At 36.7% G+C, this 25483-nt stretch overlaps 1 protein-coding gene across 1 annotated transcript; it reads left to right on the forward strand.

Moving 5' to 3' along the window:
* The first annotated feature begins 489 nt into the window (after positions 1-489).
* Positions 490-16341, forward strand: ANXA1 (annexin A1). Its single transcript, XM_080912863.1, has 13 exons — positions 490-586; positions 6217-6296; positions 6396-6504; positions 7112-7206; positions 7957-8070; positions 8693-8783; positions 10470-10549; positions 11021-11077; positions 12239-12332; positions 13067-13162; positions 13997-14055; positions 15038-15160; positions 16012-16341. Exons 2-13 carry the CDS (start codon positions 6231-6233, stop codon positions 16066-16068), a joined length of 1041 nt encoding a protein of 346 aa, XP_080768989.1. The 5' UTR covers positions 490-586; positions 6217-6230; the 3' UTR covers positions 16069-16341.
* The last annotated feature ends 9142 nt before the right edge of the window (positions 16342-25483 follow it).

Here is a 25483-nt window from a genome sequence, read left to right on the forward strand (position 1 = left end):
TACATAGAAAAATGGTAACAAATGCAGAGAAGTAAAGTAAGCCCTCCAAGTCATGCAGTAATAAGTTTTCAGGCTGAAAGTAATCCCTTCTCCCCTCCCTTTTTCGTTTTCTTTTTTAGTTTTGTGGTTAATGTGCTTTTTATTTTGATTTTTGGATTTAATGTGCCTAGTTTTACTCTGTTTCTGTGGTTAATAGGCTTATTATTTAAAGGAATTCCAGTAAGTTTCTTAAGATAGTGCGGGGAGCTCAACAAAGCTGGAGCCCAATTGCCCTGTCCCCTTCCTGGGAGGAATAAAACCTCAGAAGGAAAAGCAGGGGTGGGGGCAGGGGCAATCCATGACTCCGTTTTTTCTTTCTGTAGCTGAGTTGGTTCCGGGAGTAGTTTTGCAAGACTTGTTTCTCCTTGGTTTTGACCAGGGCTGAGCCAGTGCTTCAAACAAAAGACAGCCAGTTACTAACTTCTGGTTGCTAGGTGTGGCTTCGGTTCATGTCCTATAAAATCAGGAGTCCAACCCTCAACTTCCAGTCTGAAACCATCTGAGCAGAGCCTCTCTTCAGTTCCCAGGAAGACAAGCAAATACAAAGGTAAGGCTAAGCTTTCATTTGACAGAGTTCTGTTTTCTGTAGAAACTACAAAATCGGGTAAGAACTTCTTGGTTTGCCTGGGGCTTCATAAGGAAGTGCTGTTGACTGCCGATTTCAACTACAGGATTTATGGCTTGTTGCATTTAATGTCTTAGTAAATCTTGCTGCAACATTATACTGTGTGTTTTTATCTGTTAGACATTACAAACTATAAAGTCCTACCTTTCTTAACTAGAGAAATGCATTTCTGAAACTGGCAAGTTTAGTGTCTTGCTGCTGAGTTACTGGAGGAGCACAGAGAAAGTGTGTTGGAAAACTTAGAGGGAGGATTTTGTTTCCTCCTCTTTGGGAAGGTTTTCCAAAGAGCTCTGAGTTTTGTGTGAGTCCAGTGCTGGAGTGGGAGGCATGTGAGGGCCCAGAGAAACCAGAAGTGGAAAACTCTAAAGAACTGTTTCAAAACAGAAGGCTTTCATAGCTAAAAATATTTTTCTTTAATAAAACTAAATGAGTCCCAGCCTCAGAGTGGTCTCCATGTCCTTTTTAATTAACGTTTTGAATCAATGTTATGTTTACTCATAGTTTAAGATGGTCCGCTTATTACTCGACTCATTTAAACAGGGAGTGGCCACATTCCCTCCCTACAATCTCTGTGTCATAGACAGGCTTTTCTGGTGTGGTTTGAAAACCTAAGGGGAAAGCAAATTTTTTCCAGGGTGAGGTCAGACAACTCATCCCACAGAATGCCAGAGGGGCCCTACAGAAACTCCTCTGCCTACTGATGTCTTTTGGTCACATAAGATACAGACATAAACTCCCTAGGAAAACAAAAACAAATCTAAAGCTGTATAGCTTTGGATCAAGTGGGCGCAGATGATTCCTAACTACTCACTGGGCTTATTACAAATGTGCCCTCAAGGACTTTTTTCTCAGCCCGCTTAAAGATGTTAATGACACATCTCATCTTCCAGTTTTATGGGTGTCAATTAAAAATGTGCTTCTTCTTGCCCTGGATGCCTCAGTCGTATGAATTCTGAGAAATCAATGCCTCTAATACTGCGCAGAGACTACACTTTGCTAGCTGCAGCTCAGACTTGCTCCAGCTGACTCATATGTGGTAAGAAGCTGGTTTCCTGATTCTGAAATGGCTTCTTCCACATTTTAAAAGTTATGTGGTTACCAGAGCCCAGAAACACACCTATACCTCCTAGATACCTGATCTGAGATCGCTGCTCTTGGGACTATAGCAACACTCTTAGGAGCCAGCTAAAGTCAGATGTTTGTTTAATACTTTCCCAAGCAAAAACCTCTGCAGTGTTGATATCTGAACACAGCATCAGCTGGACAGGCTTAGTTAGTTCTCTCTAGATCTATTAATTTGTTCCATGTTTAAAGTCAGAACAACAAGCTATGGATCTATAGTGGTGAACTACAAACAAGTCTCAAAGTTGAATATGTCTTTTTCCTCCAAACTTGCACATTTATCAGAATGATCAAGCATCCAATCTATCCAATACCTTTCTCCTTTGGGCTAATTCCTCATTGGACTCAAGGTGAAATGTAAGCTAGGTGATTTGGAGCTACAGTGTGTTTCTAAGGACTGCTTATTTTACCATTTTAATTTTAAAAATTGAAACCACCTGAAGAAGTTTCATGTTTTTTGTGAAGTCAAATTTCTGGTTAAAGAAGCTCAAAAAAAAAAAAAAAAAAAAAAAAAAAAAAGGAAAGCCTGCAGTACCATGATTCCATTTAAATCTATTTAATTTAAATTAAATTCTAATTTAATACTATTTAAAACACTGTCATTTTGGGTTAAATTTGTGTCGCTGTTTCCCTGTGTGCTGTTTGTTTGTTTAATAAGGTTTATTTGTTTATTTAATAATTCGTAATGCTTATGAATATAAAGAATTCCAGGTACTTCATGATGTATTGCAGATACCAAGGGAATGCTCTGTCTTCAGAGAAGACTGCTAGAGGATTAGATCCCAACATGAAGATTTAATGCATAATGGCAGGAGGCTATTGGATGGGAAGAGATAAGATGCTTTCACAGGTCCCCCAGTGCAGAGCTGAGTACCAGTGGAGGTGAAGATGTGATGAAGCCTTAGCTTAGTCTTCATCAAAGAGCAGTGAGTCAGGCAAAAGGCAGTGATGAGGTCAGAGCATTTCAGGCAACAGAAACTCCCTGCTCAAAAGCCTGAAGCAAAATATCCAGGAGCTACCTTTGGCTAAATGGCTTTTTAAAGTGATGTCATTGTATATTCTAATTATCTTCTCACATGGCCATTAAACAGTCTAATTATCTTCTTTGTGTGGGTAGTTGTGGGAAGGGCTTACAAACTATGTATTCAAGGAAGAAGTATACATAAAGCAAAACCATGTGAAAATAAATATCCCCAGGCAGCAGTAAAATCTCTCAAGTCTCCAATGGATTCCCTATTAATGAATCTGGATCTCAAGTGGATTAAAAAATAGCACTGATCTTGTACTATCATTGTGAAACTGATAGTCCTAGCATGTAACCAGGACATAAGCCACACAGCTGTCATCTTTGGGGACACAATCTTGTGTTAATAAGTAAGTTACTCAACAATTGTTTCTTCAGTTTGTGCCTTGCAATTAACACAGAAATAATGTTGAAACCAGGAAGATTTGGTAAACCAGGAACTTCACCTGCTTTCCACACAGTTTCTGGAAGTCACGTTCCATGATACTCAGAAAGAAGCATGAAGATGACCATCTACACATAAATCCACAAAAGCCTAATTCTCAGACAATTCCCACTTAATCGACAAATACGGGAAAATTAATAGGCAGTGCCTATTCTCTCTCTCTCTCTCTCTCTCTCTCTCTCTCTCTCTCTCTCTCTCTCTCTCTCTTTCTCTCTCTCTCACACACACACACACAATTGTCTAGAAAAGAAAAACTGAAATAGCTTTAACTTCAGTTTGGGTTATCTTTGAATTATCTCATTTTAGTCCTGGAGATTAACTTGGATTGAAAACTTATTGCTAACTAATTGAAGTATGTATTGAGATAAAGCAATATTTTATTAAAACAAATAAGATGGAAGATATAATATCTTCCATTTAATTAAGTTTGTCTCCATGAAGAATATAAATGATAAGTAGGCACAGAAACTCAGCTATAAATTTGCCTGACATTTTTCCTGTGGAATCTGAACAGTTTTTTTATATGTAAGCCATTCTGTTAATGAAGGCTAATATCTCTGGCACTTAGCAGGCTGTGATAAAATAAATTTTCTTTAGAGCAACATATATCTTTTTATAGTCCTTAAACTTTTCTAAGTTCTAGAAGCTCACTCTAGAATTTATTTTCTTTTGCTAACATTCATGAAGACTATTCTCTTCTGGATGCTTTGCTTTTCTGGACCGTCCTGGCCTAGGCATATATAGCAGGCTAGAATGAGGATGCTCAGAAGTTCCAAGCTGTCTTTTCTAAGGACACTCTTGTCAAGTACAGTGCTCAACCAACTTCTTCTTGTTCTGTTGCACCATATAATTAACAGAATCATTATTTCATTAAGCTTTCTCAGGTTTCAGGAAGAAAGTTGTGCACAATACAGTTATCTTTAATATCTCTAAAGCCACGAAGGCACAGTACTTTCATAAACTTCCTAAGATCAATATTGAATTGTCATACTCACTTTTGATTGTAAACTATACTCCAGTTTGAAGAATTTTTCTGTCATAACAACAAAGGTACTGATTTTTTTTTTAAGAAGATGATCAGATCATTCATTTCAAAGATTCCATTTTACTAGGGCTTGGGTGTGGTGGTCAAGATAGAAACTCTGAATGCTGAAACTTCGCCAGAAGAACTACAAAGCTGTAGGTGTGCCAACTTGGCAGTCAGAATGTGAAATGCCGTGTGGCAACAGCACTTACACCAACTTTGACTCTAGCAGGAAGTACAATGCCATGAATGATTGCATGTCATGAGTTTACCTTAGGGAATAGCCTTGAAGGCATTGATGTGAGAACAAATACAGTACTTTGGTAATACTCTTCATACAAATGACAGAATTAGTAATTTTAAAAAGCTCTATCATCATTAGGAGCAGAATATTTCTGTTTCGGGTATTATTTTTGCTCTGCTACTTAATCTTGTTACTTGAAGATTGATCATTCTTCTGGTAGATGAAGACAAAAGTACTTTATCTGCACATGCTAGTAATGGATGACTTTATGAGTTTTACTCTTCCTACGTTTTATAGCTACATATCAGAAACTGAAATCCCAGAGATTATCTTTCCACCCTTCCTCAAAGCAATTCATTGAGCAATCTCCAGAGGGTGTCAGAGATAGATTAGACTAGATGCTGCATACTAGCTTCAAAAAACCCATGTGAATTCTAATGAAAGAAATCATCGATGTATGTGTGTGTGTGTGTGTGTGTGTGTGTGTGTATGTGTGCGAGTTTGAGAAGAAAATTGACCAGTTGTTAGCATACTTTATGTTTTAAACAGTATGTCCCATTAAATACAAACTTTACCAGGCTACAAACTCTGGAGGTAACTTGAGACACCCTTTATGATAGTTGCCAATAATTTCTGCATCACCCAAATGCTTCCTGTTAGAATAGAGCCAAAACAATTGATAAAATAATACTTTTCTATTTGTGTGTGTGTATATATACAAGAATTATGTCTAAACTGTTCAAATGTGAAGAAATGTGAAGATAGTTATCTACTCAAGTAATTTTACAACAAGCAATGAAAAAGAAAAAAGAGGATGAAAAGAAAGAAGATAAAAGGAAGAAAGGAAAAAAGAAAGGAAGCTGCATTTTTTCCCTCAAAAAACGCATAGAGCTTTAAGTTGATCCAGTCCTGTCAGACGGTGCCCGATTTATCTTACTTCATAGTAGAAAGCAAATTATCTCCGGACATGCCTTTGGCACACGTCCTAATTGAGCACACAGGTGCTTGCACGACATACTGAATGGTCTGTTTTTCTCTTCACCCTTTACTATGATTCCCTGAGATGTAAAAAAGATGCTTCTCCTACAACACAAATGGGATCACAGTGCTTCTTGTTCACACACATAATGATGTTGCTCTGTGGACATGCATGTAAATTCCTTGTTGCAACTTCTATTAACATTTCTTCATCTAGCAAACTTTACACAGCCTCTTAAATATGACATTCCCTCTATATTTTTTCTCTGAAGTGTTCTACCAGATTTGTTTTGACTTATTTCAAGAGAGCCATTTTTGAAGCAGCACTTTCACCAGAAGTTTCCTTAGGCTTTGTGCTTTCAACCATAGATTTAGATTTCCTGAGGCAAGGGAAGACATACCAAAGCTTTTGCATCCTTCTTGCTTAGCATCTCTGGGTGGTCTGTTAATTTAGATCAGGGATGTAATCATTAGCTCTTCTTCTCAGACCCTATATTTATGAGCTTTAAGCTTTTGAACCTTAGAGGACAGAACTGGAAAAAAACAATTAAATGCTTCATTTCTGAGTAGAGGCTGTGAGTTTCATTTTATCAGTAAGAATCATCACAACAGATAAGGCCAAATTTGCTTTCTATTGTAGCGTCTCAATTGTAAAGGGTAGTCTTCATGCATATTGATTTTATTATATAAAAGTACCTATTCATTTTCTTTCCAGATACTTCTTTAAAAATGGCAATGGTATCAGAATTCCTCAAGCAGGCCTGGTTTATTGACAATCAAGAACAGGAATATGTTGTAAGTAGTCAAAATATTATGAAGTAGTTAACATGTGAATGTTAAAACAGACACCAACGTGAATGAATGGAGTCTAATTCATGTCTTTTGTGCGCATAGCAATCTGTAAAATCATCCAAAGGTGGACCTGGGTCAGCTGTGAGCCCCTACCCTTCTTTTAATCCATCCTCGGATGTTGCTGCCTTGCACAAAGCTATCATGGTTAAAGGTGAGTGTGTTTTAATGGAATAATCTCCTTCGGAACATTTCACGGAAACTACTTGAACAGTTGTTGGAAAACAAGCCTGAGTGACGCAGACATAAAAAGATTTACTCAGCTACAATGGGTCTTACCTATAACATCAGTACCACAGAGGCTGAGGCAGGAAGGTTTCCATTTTCAGGCCTTCATGTATTGTGCAGTTTAACTTTGCTTCCAAAGAGTAAGATGTTCTTCCTTTCAGTACTTAGGAAAGTTTGGTAAGTGATGGAATCTCTGTTGCTAGACCAGATGTCCTTTCCAGCCTGTTTTTAGAGAAGATCAATGCTTAAGTGAGCATCAGTGATCACACTGAGGGTTTGAATATGTATCTGGAGTGCCGAAGTCCAGAAGCTATTATCTGGCTCTTCGTTCCATTCAAATGAATGAGGTGCCATCTTTGGTTCTCCATTTTGATACTTGGTGTGGCATTTGATCATTTCCTAGGCTGATGCAATTCTCTTTCCCAGCTTTGCGATGACTGTGCTTTGAGTACCGCCTTGATAACAAATCACTTTCTGTCAGTTGTTGGTGATGGAGGGAATCGATGTGAAAGCCTCAGACTTTTTATTTCCAGGTGTTGATGAAGCAACCATCATTGACATTCTTACTAAGAGAACCAATGCTCAGCGCCAGCAGATCAAGGCAGCATACTTACAGGAGACTGGAAAGGTGAGGAGAGTCATCAACTCAGACGTTTAGTTGGCTCATGTTCACAGTTCCGTGTGCTTCTGAGTCACAGTTCTCAGCTTTTCCTATATTAAATACTGTTAGCCCATTACTTCCACAGTGGGAGTCACTGTATTGGTCTCTTTTGTTGCAATCGGATCACATTTTACAAATTTACTCAGTTCAAACATTGACCATCTTGCCATAACGTCTTTCAGAGGTGGAGCTCTATGAGGAAGGCCAGTCATCAGTTTGAGCAAAATAGGCACCAAAAATTATGGAGGCACACAGAATTCGTAGTGAAGTGCACTTTGTTTTGTATGTCACTGAAACTAGAATGATCTGCTTTCTTAAGAAATCTAAATATGTTTTTGCAACTTTATGTTGGAAGTGAACTTTACCTCTCTGTGGCAACTATAGATAGCTTGTTTTTAATTGGGTACAATTTAAAAAATGGAGGGTACCTTTTTTTTAAAGTATAGTATTTAGTAGGCCAATGAAAAGCACACAGCAGCTATGTGTTCTGAGCTTTGTGATACCCCTCTTGTGAGGAACACAGAGAACACAATCCTTTAGGAAGTTAGCATTGGATGCAGTGCATTTCATCTGGGCACTCTACATTAAAGAATCAAGAGGGTATCCTAAATATCCAACTGCTGTTTAGCCAGGAGGAAAGGAGCTCAGATGACTGACTGACCTGTGATGTGTCACAGTAAGATGGTTAGGAACTCACTAATCCTTTTGTTTTTCTAGCCCCTGGATGAAACTTTAAGAAAAGCTCTTACAGGTCACCTGGAGGAGGTGGTTTTGGCTATGCTAAAAACTCCAGCTCAGTTTGACGCAGAAGAACTTCGAGGTGCCATGAAGGTAAATTATTCTCACTAACCCCATCCCCAGGCTCCTAGCAGTTTTAAGATGTTTTATTCTAATGAATGTTTTACTTGAATGTATCTCTGTCTAGATATCACCTGTGTGCCTGACACTCTTGGTCAGAAGAGGGCATTTGATCTTTCAGTGTGTAGATTTATGAATGGTTGCGAGCCACTAGGTAGATGACAGGAATTGAATCTAGGTACCTCCTCTGCACATGAGCAAGTGCTTTTAATAGCCGAGCCTTTTCACCAGCCCATTATATTATCCTTTTAATAAAAATAACTCTCCTAAAAAAATTACACAGGGCATATCTCTATGTTACTGTGGTGAGCCCTCCTTATCTACTAGATGGTCAGTCATTCAGAGTTCAGTGACTGAGTGGATTAATCATTTAATGAATCAGTCAGAGATACAAGAAAAAAATAAATATTGAAACAAATTTTATGCTTTTCAGATGCATAAATCAAATATATGTACTTTTTAACTTTTAACCCAAATACTGAACATAAACTATTTTGCCTTAGAGAGATATTGTAAGTTTTTAAAAATATGAACAAAACAAAATGATTTCTTGAATAAAACAACTTTAAATGTATTTTCTTTTCTTTAAATCCAGGGACTTGGAACAGATGAAGACACTCTAATTGAAATTTTGACAACAAGAACTAACCAACAAATCAGAGAGATTAATAGAGTCTACACAGAAGGTCAGCCCCAGTGTGTGTGTGCCTGAATTAGACAGGAAATCAGATAGAAATACATTTTGAAAGTCAGCTATGGGTGGTGATTGTGTATGCTTTAGAAATTCTACATTATAACATGGTTTCTCCTTGCATGATGCAATATCCCCGGTATACAGGGTGAGGTGCAGAGAGAAAACAGGTGCCACAACCCACATGCAACTTGACCTCTTACAGAATATGTCTCCCAGAGCCAGTTAGCATAAACGGTTATGAAGAGGATTTAATTCAGAGCATTACTGGACTTAAATAGCTTTCTAAAAGTATTTCAACTGTCCTGAACTACCTGGTGTCTTTTATTTTGAAAAGACTAAATAATTAGAATAAATAATTCTGATCAGAATACTTTTCACTTACCTTTCTAATCCTGTGTGGGGATTTATATATATGTATGTGTGTGTGTATGTGTGTGTGTGTGTGTGTGTGTGTGTGCGCGTGCGCACACACACACACACACACACACACACACACACACGCATGTTCCTGTCTTTCAGTTGCTGGGAATTGAACTTAGGACCTATGGAAGAACAATCAGTTCTCTTAACCACTGAGCCATCTCTCCAGTCCCTTTGTTGGGAATCTTAATTTTACTATTGAGAGCAAAACCGGTCCAGTTCATTTTCTCTCTGGTTGGGTAGATACTTTGAATGAAAGACTCTGGATGGCTCATCAGACAGTGAAGGCTTGAGTCACTGATTCGCTCCTCACTGAGCAGGGCATTGCTGAGTGCCTCTGGTTTCTGGTAGTTTTCTTGGTCCTCTGAGCTAGTGCCTTTGTTGTTGTTGTTTTGCTAAACTAATATGTGGCTTTATAAAGATTCTTTTTATCTGATTTTCTTACTGAATACTCATGGGACAACATTTCACATTGTACTCAGTTTAGCAAGTGAGTCAAACTAGGAAAGTTTTCAACCACATTTTCTGCAGTTCTTATTCCAAAACTGATGCTTGCCTTAGAGCCATTTGTCTGTAATAATTCAAGAGATATAATTATTAATGTGTTTAATGAAACAAAGTTTACAAAAGTAGACATATTCACATTTTCCCATAATCCTGAAGACTTAATAACTTAACGTGCTGTATCTATTTCATTACAAACTAAGTTAGTTTTTTTTAGTAAAGGAGTACATTTGGAAACTAAGTGGGTGTGTATAGAAATGAGTTTTAAATAACTGCATATGTACATGCCATTGAGCACATACATGTCAAATTTCAATAAATAGCCAATGTTCAAGCAATTACTGTCCGCTTCTCCTTATAAATAATGTCCTATTTGTTTTAACAATTAAAATGTGACATAGTATGTTTCAAAATGATTTGGTAATGTGTGTTTAATAATTCATTCTTGTTAGAAACTATTTGTGACTCTGAGTTTTCATACACAGCATTGCTTAGTTTTCTTTTATTAATCTGTAGGCAGGTGATTACAATCTTAACAATTCAGTAATATTTCAGCTGCTTTTATTTTTACATCCTAATAAAACACATATAACATGCTTTACATGTAATATGAACAGAATTCTCAGAACTATGTAACATGAGTCGTTCAACCGTGTAACTGACAAACTGGTACAAGTGTGTAAGATACTAGTTTGTTATTTTCATCATTATATTTTAATAATTTACTACAAAAGTTATTTTTCTTATCTCCTAGAGCTGAAAAGAGATCTGGCCAAAGACATCACCTCAGACACTTCTGGAGACTTTCGGAAAACCTTGCTGGCTCTTGCCAAGGTAAAACTTAAGTGCTCTGGAAATGTCTTTGCTATTATATTCAGTAAAATCTTAGAGTTGTGATTATTTTCTAGGAATGAGAAACTCTCTTAAAATTAGTATTTCTTAATTGATGAAACATACTTGTATGTATTTGAGAGAACAGTGTTATATTTTGATATATATGATGCACAATTAATGGCATAAAATAATTTCTTTGTATTCTAACTTCCTACCACTATTTTAGTTAAGACATTTAAAGTTCATCTTCAGTAGCTTCAGGTGTTTTAGGAAGCACATCTAAGTACACTCATGCAGACTTGCTCTGTTTTGTCTTGTTTATGTTTCTCAGTGCAACATTTCTGGAGAAGATAGACACTGTTTTTCACTCTTTTTCCTCAAAGGTTATTGTCTAATTTTAGAGAATTAAGCATATCTTGTGATTACATTGTACAGAAAAATCTTACAATATATTGGTGTATTTTTTTTCAGGGTGACCGTTGTGAGGATTTGGGTGTGAATCAAGATTTGGCTGATACAGATGCCAGGGTAAGCAAGAACATGCAAACCTTCTTAACTCTACGTGGAAGTAGATCTTGGATCCTCTGAGAATCCAATAGTTCCTTAATGTTTATTTAATTAGACACACATTCTTGTAGCCCAGGGATAGAAAATATAGTCATTTTGTTTCAAATTGATCTTATTCTTCAGAAAGCCAATGATGACTTAAATAACAATCTGTCTTTCCCAATAACTGTTGGGTTGAGAACACTCGAAATTTTAAATTTATAGTGTAAGAAGATAAGTATATGTAAGCCCAACTCTTTGTGGGTAATGTAATTTGAAATCTTCTTTCCTCCTTCTCTCAGTTGTTGGGACTAAAAACAATCATCATCATTATGCTCATCTTGGAAAGGAAATTATTGCTAAGTAAAGTGAAATCAAGAAACACATTGAACACTTTGTTTTAAGAGAAATTGTGCAAACATATCAAAAAATAACATTGTGTAACTGTGTGTAGTGAAAATTACTCTTATTTATGTTTGTAAATATCTTTCAATTTCCAGACCATTAGGGTTCCTTTAAATATATTTACAAAGACTTTAAATATATTTACAAAAATTAGTATGGCTGAGGATTATGATAGAAATTGTTATTTTAGATTTTGTAGTAAATACTTGTAATAAAAATCATAGGGATCATTATTTTCATTTGCAAAAAATGTATTTAGATTATTTCCTAAGACTATAGAGCTTTCAAATTTCATAGTTGAAATTTGAGTACAGAAATCTAGCATCAATATGGAATATGTGTGGATATAGAGGGGAGAGACAAAACCTAGAAAGCAGTTGAATCTTTGATTAATTGATACTACTTGCTAATAATTACTTTGAGCAATAAATAGAAAGAACACATCTGTTTTAAGAATCCCTTGAGTTGTCTTATATGCAGAATAATTTTAAAGCAACTAAGTAAGCAAAGAGATATCCTGAAAACATATCCTTAGTTTTTCATGTTTACAAAACACCTTGAGAGATACTGTTGTCTTTATTGTCCTGTGTTCACTTTTAAGAAAGGCCAACCTCAGTGCTGCCCACTCTGATCATATGGAGTACAGAGTAGTTGCCTCTGTGACCTTTGTTAAATGTAACATTTTTATGTTTGTCATTCGGCGCTTGGTCACATGGTTGCTTGTTCATTTCTTGACAGGCTTTGTATGAAGCTGGAGAAAGGAGAAAGGGGACAGACGTGAACGTGTTCACTACAATTCTGACCACTAGAAGTTATTCTCATCTCCGCAGAGGTAACAGGAGATTAGTTTCTGTGGACTGTGTTTGGAGAGGACCACATGTTGCTTGTGCAGTAAAGTGAGAGGAAGGAGAGAGGGAGGTGTTTCCCTTTCAAACAGCTTTAGTGATGCTTCCCATTTATTTCTGTATGCCTGTTGATCTGCGACCATTCACACCACTGAGAACACACTTCCTGGCTTTGGAGTGGGTAACATACTTATTTTCACTATTTTCATGCTTTCAAAATTTTGGAGTAGTTATGACAAGAGATATAAATAAAAAATAATAAATGACACAAAAAATCTGAAGAAAAGAGACAGAAAGACACACACACACACACAGAGAGAGAGAGAGAGAGAGAGAGAGAGAGAGAGAGAGAGAGAGAGAGAGAGAGAGAGAGAGAGAGAGCCAGAGAGAGAGAGAGAGAGAGAGAGAGAGAGAGAGAGAGAGAGAGAGAGAGAGAGAGAGATTCCCCAAGAGCCTAAGTGAAGGAAAGAATGTGTAGTTGGTCTGGAAACAAGAGAGAGCAAAAGAAAATATCAAAATTCCCAACGATTCAGAATTAAGACATAGTCCTTGAATCTTTTGGGAAGGAGGAGTGTAAGAATAACAAAAAAGTTCATTGTTGTAGACCAACACATGAGTTTGGTACACGCAAGGAGCCCTTCAGTCAGTTGCCTTGATCTCGCTAAAGTTTACTAGTAGAGAGTATGCTTTGCACAAATCTTAACTTCAGTTTCCCATTCAGTGTTTCAGAATTACAGAAAGTACAGTCAACATGACATGAACAAAGTTCTGGATCTGGAGATGAAGGGTGACATTGAGAAGTGCCTCACCGCCATCGGTATGTAGAAGTAACATAGTGAATCTTCAAACACTTGCATTTCACTGATGTCATATAAAAATATTATAAGAAAAAATCCTGAGATGATACATCTCTGCATCTATGTCACATGTTCACATCAAGGAAATATGTAAGTCTGATGATGAAATAATAAAACTTCAAGGATTTTTTTTTTTTTTTTTGAGGCAAGGATTCTCAGTGTAACAGTCCTGGCTGTTCTGTAGCTCACTCTGTAGACTAGGCTAGCCTTAAACTTACAAAGCACAAAGATCCTCTTGATTTTGCCTTCCAAGAGCCTGGATTAAAGGTGAACTCCACCTTACATGACTTTAAAAAGGCCTTTTTAGTGAAACAAATGCCCTTTAAGATAAGGATGTGCAGAATACATTTTTGAACCTGTGTTTATAAGGCAAAAGACCAAGCAGGACATACCTCCTGGTTTACCAAGAGATATACGTTGAATTCCTGGTGTAACCATGTGAATGGTCTTGAGCAAGTCCTGGACAAGCTTTACTAGGTATGGGTTAATTTCTATAACTTTGAATCTTTTGCATGTCTCCCAGAGACATACACTGTTTATGTAGGCCATAACGTTATCCTTGTTTTCCCTTATTCACGTAGAGGAGAATATATTTAGAGTAGAGTCACTACTAAATATTGACTAGAAAAAAATGTTGACAACTGCCTTGGGACAGCGACTCCATCTTCTAATAGATTAAACATCCCACATTAGTCAGAGAGACAGAACTCTTTTTACCAAATTATTTTCTATTTTTAAAATATGTATGTCAATTTTGTGCTGAGTATTTTAACTGAAATGTGCATCTCTTACAGTGAAGTGTGCCACCAGCACTCCAGCTTTCTTTGCTGAGAAACTGCATGATGCCATGAAGGTACTTTTTTCTACTTACAGGCTTTGTTTAGGGAGAAATTATCTGCACATAAAAGAATAGAGAGCTTTTTGCTTGAAAAATCTCATTACATATATTTCCTTTAAAGAAAATTACTGCTTTATTTGATTTGAAGGGAAACAAACATGTTTCTGCATTAGAATAAATTTGTTGGATTTGATGTATTTTTATAAAAGACTTATGTAAATACGGTTATGAGGTGAGCTATCAAGAAATTTAAAGGTGATTTATAATTTACTTAAAACCCAAATCACCAAGAGAAGTGTGGTACGATCTCCCTTTTATGTGTGATTTTAATAACCTACTTCAGCTGAGGTTGTGAGCTTTATAGTTTTCTTTTGACTTGCTGACATTTCTGCCTATTTTGCCATAGACTCATAGTGATGTTTTAAAATATCATTTTGTGGTTAGAGAGGTAGAAGGTGGTATAGAAATGCGTTTGAGATACTTGAACCATTTCACATTTACACCATCAAGCAAGGAGATTGTCACAGAGGAGATTGTCCTGGCACTTGTATTTTGTGATGTGAAAAAAGGAGTTATAACATGTTCTTCCCTTTGGAACCCATGTTTATGAAAACCATAAGAGAAAGATGGAAAAAGCTAACAATTTGAATAACTGAGGAGCTCTGTGAAATGATATGCATGTTTCTCATTTTATCAATTCAAGCAGGCATAATAGCAATACTTGAATATTAATTAATTCTCCCTCCATTCCCTATCCCAACTGGTTTGTGTGTGTGTGTGTGTGTGTGTGTGTGTGTATAATATTCAGATGAGAAGTTGCAAATGTCTGGCTAAGAAATAAGATTTCATAAGTCAATATTGCTTTTTCTGATATAAACTAATACCTTAAGTTTGGGCCAATGACATAGCTCAGCAGATAAAAGAATTGCCATTTAAGTCTCTGTGCCTTCACTGAGAGGTTTCCTACATGTCATGAACCCATGATCTGTCTGCTCAGGGCGCTGGAACTCGCCATAAGGCACTGATCAGGATTATGGTCTCCCGTTCGGAAATTGACATGAATGAAATCAAAGTATTTTACCAGAAGAAGTACGGAATCTCTCTTTGCCAAGCCATCCTGGTATGTTGTGTTTTCTATAATGACACTTCATAAAATAAAGTTCTTTTTGCAACATTTTCCAAGATTATAGCTAATATGATATGCTACATCTATCCACTGTATATATAGGACTGGTTCACTTTCTTAGTATGAAGGATTCATAAATAAATTAAACTTTACATAATTAAATCTAGACTATCAAAGAACTAAATACATTTGAACCATATAGAAATGTCTAGTCTTTTGTGCATAAATAATTTTGGAATATTTCAGAGTTCCTGGCATTATTGATATGTGTCATGAAATATTTTGTAGTTAAACTTGAAGGATTAAAAGATTGGTACTAAGATTAATTTTCAGTGTTTTATTTATATTTTGTATTTTTTATATAAAATGCTCAAAATAAATGTTCAAGTCATGTATTACAGTGTTAAAAATTAGCATATTACAGAAAGCCAAGGAGGCTGATCCTACAGAAAGACAATAATTTATACTCTTATTATTTGCATTTGATAACTATAATAACTAAAGTTTAAATGAGAAAATTATAGGCCCACAGCTTTTACTTCTTTTGTTGAGTGATACAGATATTTTCTCACATGAGTTATCAAATGATATACTTCAATTAATGATATAATATATTATATTTGCAATAACTTATTCTAATATATGAAATTATTTCAGAGGAGATTTTTTATTCTCCCCTGGAGAAGATTTAATTTAGATTTTTAAAACATAACTATATTGTACATTGTAATGTATGACTTTTTTGAAACTGAATCTACAAACACCATGTTACATCTACAATTAAAACATCTTGTATTCATCATGACTTTTCAACATGTCAAATATATTCTCTTTTATACCAATAGGATGAAACCAAAGGAGATTATGAAAAAATCCTGGTGGCTCTGTGTGGTGGAAATTAGACATCCCAGCCACTCTTCAAGATTCTGAGAACATACCTTTTCTTTTCTTTTTCTTTTTCTATCGCATAGGCTTAAGTAGAAAAGCTGCTTTAGCTCATAAATCTAATTACCTTTTTTGAAAATAGAAACTATAAATATGTTTTACATCATTCTTCTGTACAATAGAGTAATACTTGTTTTGTTAATTATGTTTATTCCAAATTACAAATACCTGTAAGCAAGTCACTTTGGTACTATTTCTGAGAAAGAAGTTTACATAGACTAAAATAAAACAATTTTATAAGACAATTGGTGTGTCATGGTCTCTCCTTTCAGAATTTTCTTTTTTGTGCATCTAATTTAATGGCTTAGTTTAACAAAGAAGGGAAATCAGTTTTCTCTAGTTGAAGATAATTTTGTTGTTTTGTGCAATCATCAAAGTTCTATCAGAAAGCTTTGTTAAATAATCAACTATTTCATCAAATCATCAGGGCACAAAATCAACGGCCTTTCTGAATATCAACATTAAGCATGCTCAGAAAGACATGTGAAAGCAATCTAATTCACAAATAATATGTAAATACCAATCTAGGAATAAACCTAACAAGGAATGGTTGAAGTTTGTTCTGTTGCTATGTATCTAACTGGCCCTCAAAGTCTGGTTGCCTCCTGGGACGAGGAGATACTCAGGCACACAAAATGATACTATGTAATCTTGCTCCTTAATTTAAAAGGATTGGTTGAATGAAGATGCCTATAGCTGGGCAGAAGAAAGATAGAGGTGGTGCTTCAGTTCCCAAGCTTCAGGTTTAAGACAGAGGCTACTAAGAAGGAGAGGAGAGAGAGGAGATGGAAAGATGATGTCATTGTGCAGGTGGATCATGACCGAACATGTTGACGAGGGCCAGCCAACTGGAGTAGAAGCAGCCTCTGAAGAACATGACAAGTTATATCACAAGGTTATTGACAGAGAAGTAACATTGACAAAAGTAACATAGAGGGTTGACATCTTCCCATCTCTAGTGCTTTTTAGGCTTATTATAAATTCAAAGGTTTTATGTCTATTATTTGGGAAGTGTAGATTGGTGCCAAGGTGATCAGATGTGGATGTTTCTCTCAGTGTATCTCTGTATGAATAATATTGTTATGAATATTTTATAAGGTATAGAATTGTACAGGATCATTTGACTTTTTTATGTGGGAAAATTATTTCATACCAATTGGATCAGAGTATTCTGGTATGCTCTTTGATGTGACTGCTTAATCAAAGAGGGTGTAGTGGTGGGACACACAAAACCCACCATGGAATTGGGAAGTGTGTGTGTAAGGCTTGGCAACAACATGCCAAGGAAAAGTGAGTGAAAACAACACTCTGGAGTGGTCCTGGGCCACCCAGGACATAAGTAACTAGGGCAGGCAGAGTGGACCACTAGGAACAGAGCCACTCAGAGAGTACGGCTTACAGATCATGTGACAGAGTCCATTTGCGTAGCCCCACACTGGAGCAGCTACTGGCAGAGTGAGACTGTGCTTCTGATAGTGAACTAAATAATCTATTGTGGGATAGAAACCTCCAAATAATATTTACCACAACAAGGGAGCTAAAATACATCCACATGCAAAATTTTAATCAGAAGAGATTGAAGAAGATGTTAGAAAGAGGAGTATTCTCTCATACTCATGGGTTGGTAAAATTAATATTATGAAAATACCCATCTTACAAAAAGCAATTTACAAAATGATGTAAACCCAGTTAAAATCTCCATTCTATTCTTTGTGATAGAAACACACACACACACACACACACACATACACACACACACACACACACCACACACATACACACATACACACACACACACCAAACAAAACAAATCTGTCACCAACAAAAACCTCCTAAAATACATTTGGAACCACATAAAACTACAGATAGCCAAAATGTAACCTTGAAAAATTACTGTACTAGATTTCAAATAGTTACAGAAGCATGGTAGTAAAAGCATCCTTGTATTGGCCTAAAAACAAACACATGAATCAATGATATAATATTGAACATCTAAGTATTAAGACTACTAAATTACAGCCACCCAATATTTGAGAAAGGTTCCAAAAATATGCACATTAGGAAGGACAGAGTCCTTAACAAATGGTGTTGGCCCAATTGGTTATCCAAATGTAAATGAATAAAGTTAGACATGTATTTATCACACTAAACAAAAGCAATTTCCACATGGATCAAAAAACTTAATGTTAAACCTAAAGCAAACATGATGACAGATAGAGGAGAATATAAGAAGTATCTTAAAAGGGATAGTAGCAGAAAAGACTCAGCACTTCATTAGCTAAGAAACAAAGTGCCAATTATTTATAAGTGAGACTTCATAATGTTGTAAGACAATTAACATCTCAAGAGATAAAAGAAGATTGAAAAGCTCCCATGCATCCTATCATATCACCATAAACAAAGGCTTGTATTTAAAAACAAGAAAGACAACAAAAAGTCCACATACACATGGAAGCTGAACAATGTGTTACTCAAGGATAAGCACAACATACCCAAACCTATGGGATGCAAAGAAAGCAGTATTGAGAGGAAAACTCATAGCTGTGAGCACCTTAAATAAGAAACTGGAGAGAGCATACACTAGCAGCTTGATGGCACAGCTGAAAGCTCTAGAACAATAAAAGCAGATACACCCAAGAGGAGTAGAAAGCAGGAAATAATCAAACTAAGAGCAGATATTATCCAAGTAGAAACAAAAAGAATCATACAAAGAATCAACAAAACCAGGAGCTGGTTCTTTGAGAAAATTAACAAGGTCAATAAACCTTTAGGCAGATTAACTAGAGGCACAGAAAGAATATCCAAATTAACAATATTGGAAATGAAATGGGAGACATAAAAGAAACTGAGGAAATTCAAAAAATCATCAGATCCTACTACAAAGGCTTATACTCAACAAAACTGGAAAATCTGGAGGAAATGGACAAATTCCTAGACAGATACCAGATATTAAAGTTGAGTCAGGATCATGTAATTCATCTAAATAATCCGATAACACCTAAAGAAATAGAAGCAGTCATCAAAAGCCTCCCAACCACCAAAAACCCAGGACCAGATGGGTTCAGGGCAGAATTCTATCAGACCTTCATAGAAGACCTAATACCAATACTCTCCAAACTATTGCACAACATAAAGACAGAAGAAACACTACCCAACTCTTTCTTAAAAGCCACAATTACTCTCATTCCTGAACCACACAAAGACCCTACAAGGAAAGAGAATGTCAGACCAATCTCCCTCATGAACATTGATGTAAAAATACTCAATTATATTCTTGCAAACTAAATCCAAAAACACATCAAAAATGATCATTCACTGTGATCAAGTAGGCTTCATCCCTGGGATGCAGGGATGGTTCAATATATGGAAATCCATCAACGTAATTCATCATATAAACAAACTCAAAGAAAAAAAAAAACACATGATCATTTCAATAGATGCTGAGAAAACATTTGACAGTATTCAACACCCCTTCATGCTAAAAGTCTAGGAAAGAGCAGAAATTCAAGGCCCATACCTGAACATAGTAAAAGCAATATATAGCAAACCAGTAGACAACATCAAATTAAATGGTGAGAAATTTGAAGCAATCCCACTAAAATCAGGAACTATACAAGACTGCCTACTCTATCCCAACCTATTCAACATAGCACTGGAAACCCTGGCCAGAGCAATTAGACAACAGAAGGAAGTCAAAGGAATATAAATTGGAAAGAAAGAAGTCAAAATATCACTATTTGCAGATGACATGATAGTATACTTAAGTGACCCCAAAAATTCCACCAGAGAACTTTTATAACTGATAAACAAATTCAGCAAAGTGGTTAGATATTAAACTAACTTAAACAAATCAGTAGCCTTCCTCTACTAAAAGGATAAACATCTTGAGAAAGAACTTAGGAAAAAAGATACTTTTCACAAGTCACAAACAGTATAAAATAACTTAGAATGTCCCCTACTAAGCAAGTGAAAGATCTGTATGATAAGAACTTCAAATCTCTGAAGAAGAAAATTGAAGATCTCAGAAGATGAAAAGTTCTCCCATGCTCATGGATTGGAAGAATTAACATTGTAAAATTGGCCATCATACCAAAAGCACTCTAGAAATTCAATTCAATCTGCATCAAAATTCCAACTCAATTCTTCATAGAATTGGAAAGAGCAATTTCCAAATTCATCTAGACTAACAAACAACCTAGAATAGTGAAATCTATTCTCAACAACAAGAAAATTTCTGCGGGAATCACCATCTCTGATCTCAAGCTATATTACAAGGCAATTGTGTTAAAAACCACATGGTATTGGTACAGAGATATGCAGGTAGATCAATGGAACAGAATAGAAGATCCAGAAAAAAACTGTCACACATATGGTCACTTGATCTTTGACAAAGGTTCTAAAAATATTCAATGTAAAAAACAACATCTCTTCAACAAATGGTGTTGGTTCTACTGTAAATCAGCATGCAGAAGAATGCAAATCTATCCTTTCTTATCTCCTTGTACAAAGCTCAGGTGCAAGAGGATCAAAGATCTCCACCTAAAATCAGGTACAGTGAATCAATTAGAAGAGAAAAGGGGAGAAGGTTAGAACACATAGGCACAGGAGAAATTTTCCTGGAAAGAACACTAATGGCTTATGCTCTAAGACCAAGAATCAATAAATGGGACTTCATGAGATTGCAAAGTTTCTATAAGGCAAGAAAACAAAATGGCAGCCCACAGACTGGGAAAGGATCTTTACCAAGCCTACATCTGATTGAGGTCTAATATCCAATATATACAAAGAACTCTAGAAGTTAGACCCCAGAGAAACACACAATTCTATTAAAACTGGGGTAAATAGCTAAACAAAGAATTATCAACTCTGGAATATCAAATGGCTGAGAAGCACTTATGGAAATGCTGGACATCCCTAATCACCAGGGAAATGCAAATCAAAACAACCTGAGATTCCACCTCACACCAGTCAGAATAGCTAAGATAAAAAATTCAGATGACAGCAGATGCTGGCAAGGATGCAGAGAAAGAGGAACACTTCTCCACTGTTGGAATTATTTAGAAAGACTTACAGGTTTGGCCTTGGAGAAGGTGAGTCTCTGGGATAGACTATTCTTATCTGGCACAAGTAACCTATTAGCTAATCCCATTGATATTCCCGAAGTTCCTTTTCTAGTGTTTTCTGAAACCCAAGTCAAACCACACCAGACACACGCAGTCTTTTAATCTGGTTTGCTGATGTCAATTAACTTCTGACCTATGCTCTCATTTGTTTTCTCTATTTCTATAAACAAACACACATTGTTATCTGTTTACATCTATCTCTCTCTGTCTATCTTAGTGTACATTCTTTATTGCAATGACTACAATCACAATGTATTACAAACAATGACTAGCAATGCATTTGGACTCAAATTAGAATCTCTGGGGGTTTTTGGGTTTTTGTTTGATTTTTAAATTTACTTTGAATTTCACATTTATTCACCCACCAAATTTTTATTTGAAATTCTCTGCATTTACATTTCAGATGTTATCCCTTTCCCACAATCCCATCCCTCTCCCCCTCCCATTGCCTCCATGAAGGTGCTCCCTCTCCCTACCACCCTCTCCCACATCAGCACTTTGGTCTTCCTTTACACTGGATCTTTTCATGTGAACTCATTGGTTGGTGTTTTAGTCCCTGGGACCTGTGGTGGATTTGGACAGTTGATAATTTTGTTCTTCCCATTGGGTTGCAGACGCTTTCAGCTCCTTTAGTCCTTTCTCTAGCTCCTTCATTGGGGGTCCTCATGTACAGTCTGATGGTTAGCTGCAAACATCCTCCTCTGTATCAGTATGGCTCTGGCAGAGCCTCTGAGGAGGCATCCATATCAGGTTCTTACCAGTAAGCACTACTTGCCATCAGCAGTAGTGCTTGGGTTTATTGGGCACATATGGGGTGTATCCCCAGGTGAGGCAGTTTCTGGATGATCTTTTCTCCAATCCCTGATCCTCTATTGTCCCTTTATTTCCTCCCATAAACGTTTTGTTCTTCCTTCTAGGAAAAACTGAGGCATTCACTTTCTGACCTTCCTTCTCTTTGAGTTTCATAAGTTCTGTGGATGGTTCCTTGGGTATTCCAAGCTTTTTGGGCTAGTATTCACTTCTAAGTGAGTACATACTGAGAGTGTTCTTTTGTGATTAGGTTACTTGATAGAATCTCTGTTTTCATTGGTTAAGATGTTCTCTACTTCTAACGTCAGAAGGTACATCTCACTTTCCCACTCGGCACTTCTTTCTACTAGATACAATGACACAGTTAAATAAACAATTAAATGAATTATGAATGTAAATCTGATCATCATCATCATTAGTTCTCCCTCTGTCTCTCTGTCTTTCTCTCACACACACTACAGACACACAGACAGACACACATACCACACACACACACACACACACACACACACACACACACACACACACACACACACACACACACAACTGGAGGATTTTGTGATAGAATTCTTGTGGAAGAAGAGACAAGCTACCATAGTCTGGTTCTGCCAACTGATTATCTTTCACTTTGGGGACAGCCTGTTCTTACAGCTCTGTGTATTTCACCTATATTACTGTTGTGCAATCTTTACACTTGGTACACACCTGTGGACATCTGGGGATTTTGACTTCTTTGGTCTAAATATTATTGTATTTCATCATTTTTAAAAAATGCATAAGGTTTTTTTTGTAAAATATTTGCAAATCAATGAAACCAAACACTAAAATTAACAAGATCCAAAGTCTATACAAATTAGTGAATTTATTTATAGTTAGAATTGCCCATCAAATTGGAAGTTAAGAAACTTTACATTTGATTGTACTCTTTCAGTACTGAGTATATTATATAATCTTACCCTCCACCAAAACTAAAATATCCATTACAGAGTTAGAACTAGAGAAACAATTAGTTTTATATTATTTTAATTTGTGTGAGTGTATACCTTGCTATGAGAGTTGGTGTCAAAGTTAAGATTTTATATTTAATTCATAGGCATAACATTTCATAGGTCAGAAGTGCATAAAAAGTGCCTAAAGATTAGTTATGGTGCATTGCTTTTCATCTACCACAGAATATTGTCAGCCAAGAAAAAAAGAGAAGAAAAGAGGCTTTAAACACTGTCTAAGTGTTTAGAATTATGTGGAGGTGGAGGTGTGCTATGGGATGGAGTTGTGAAGCAGCTTTTACCTACAAACTGAAACATTGCCTTTGGGAGGGTGGAAGGAGGGATGCACATAAGACTCAAACTGTAAGCAAAACTATGCAGTAAACCAAACTTACAAGTTCAAGAGGTGCTAGAGACTTACAAGAACCATAAGGCCCTTCCTCGAGGGTATGAAAACACTGAAAAATTGCTAAGCAGAAGATACAGTCTGGCTAGTTAAGTTTCCTTATGAGGGAGCTCCAGATAGTTGATAATGTTCACATACACTGTGGTGATTTCTTTACAGCATGGCCCCCAATTGAGTCACTCCTTTCTTTGTACATGACCTGTGAAATTGTACTGTTTGGGTAAGGTAGACTTGGGTGCAACCCTCCTTGGTGGTCCTCAGTGTCTCATCTGGGGTAAATAGACCTTTGCTCGAATCTCCCCAGTAAATGTCACACAATGGTGGTACTAGCATTGTGCTTCTGTAAAGTATCTACTCCTTGCTAGCTACATTACTACCAATGATGTTGAATCCAGAGATGCCATAGATATGGGACTAGGAAAGGGAATGTAAGATGCTGGCTATGTCTAGACATCCTGACACAACAAATGAAGACCCAACATTGTGAGTGGACAGAGAAATTTGTAAGGCTTGCACACACACACACACACACACACACACACACACACACACAGAGAGAGAGAGAGAGAGAGAGAGAGACAGAGAGAGAGAGACAGAGACAGAGACAGAGACAGAGAGAGAGAGACACAGAGAGACAGAGGGGGGGGGGAAGGAAGAGAGAGTGAGAGAGAGGGAGGGAGAGGGAAATTCCAAGAAGAAGTCTACATAAACTCAGGCATAACCCCAGGATGAGTCAACATCTAAACTATCCATCTGTGAAAGGACTGTTTAGGGCAGTGCAATGGAAATAAAATTTTATGCTTTCTTTCTCTGTCTGGAAACAATTTTCATAGAGAGCATGTGATCACTGGGGCATTTGTGTTGGCAGAATACAAGCCAGCTAATTGATTTCAAATGTTTCCACTATTATATATTTAAATGCCATTATACCATGAATGTGGTATGTTTACCATCTTCATAAGTTTATTTTGGAGGCCTGAATTTTGGGCTATACTTTAGTCTTTTAAAATCTATTAAATGTTGAAGAAATCAAAAAAGTGTGCACAAACCGTAGCTACACATTCCTAGGAAAGCTGTTTTTTATGCTTATTTTCAAATGAAAATTAAAAAAAAAAAAGAACACTACAGAGAAGGAAGCCAAAAGAAAAGATTAGGTCCTGTATGAGGGTTGGGAGAGTAGAGAGAGAGAGAGTGGGAGAAAGAAAAGGAGGAAACATTCCATCTTATTTCTAGTGGGATAATATAGTAAAGGCATGGAAAAAATTGAAATGTCAGAGAAATCATAGTTTGGCACATGTGGTGGTTAATTATGTCAACTTGATACAAACTATAGTAACCTTTGAAGAAGGAACCTCAATTAAAGAATTGGCCAGATCAGACTGGCTTGTGGCCAAATCTTTGATTTAATGTGGGAGGGCTCAGCTCACCATAGGCCTTACCATCTCTAGGCAGGTGGGCCTGGAATATTTAAGAAAACTGGCTGACTGTGTCAGTCAGGTTCTGACTGAATGTTAAAGGGAATTTTTTGTAGTGGTTTACTGGCTGTGTCCAAGTAGTCCAACAATGGCTGTCTTCTGAAGAAAAAGGCCAAGGATGTGGCAGTCCCTCATGCTAAAGTTCCAGAGAAGTCCTAGACTGCTGCTTGTCATTGGTCTACATCAGAATCCTGAAGAAGTACATTCTAGCACCAACAAAGCAAACTAATGCCCCAGGAACAGAGTAGATGAACTTTCTAGTGAGAGTAAGGGAAAGCAGATGAAACACAAAGGCTTCCCTTTCCTCTGTTCTGCTCTGCACGCTGCCAGCAGCAGGTGTGCATGGTTAAGATTATGGTGGAACTTCCCAAGTCTAGAAAACCCTTTACAGCTGTTCATGTTTAGTGGATTCCAGATGTAGTCCAGTTGCCCACTGTTTCTTCTTCCTCTACTGTGACTTAATAGATTCAATGGAACGTGGCATTTCCCAGACCATTACAGATGGTCTGTATTTTGTATGTATTTATTGGCTCTTTTCTACCTTCATTTAAAAATTAAAGCATTTTATAAGT

This window comes from Micromys minutus, assembly GCF_963924665.1.
Source record: "Micromys minutus genome assembly, chromosome: 2".
Classification (NCBI taxonomy): Eukaryota; Metazoa; Chordata; class Mammalia; order Rodentia; family Muridae; genus Micromys; species Micromys minutus.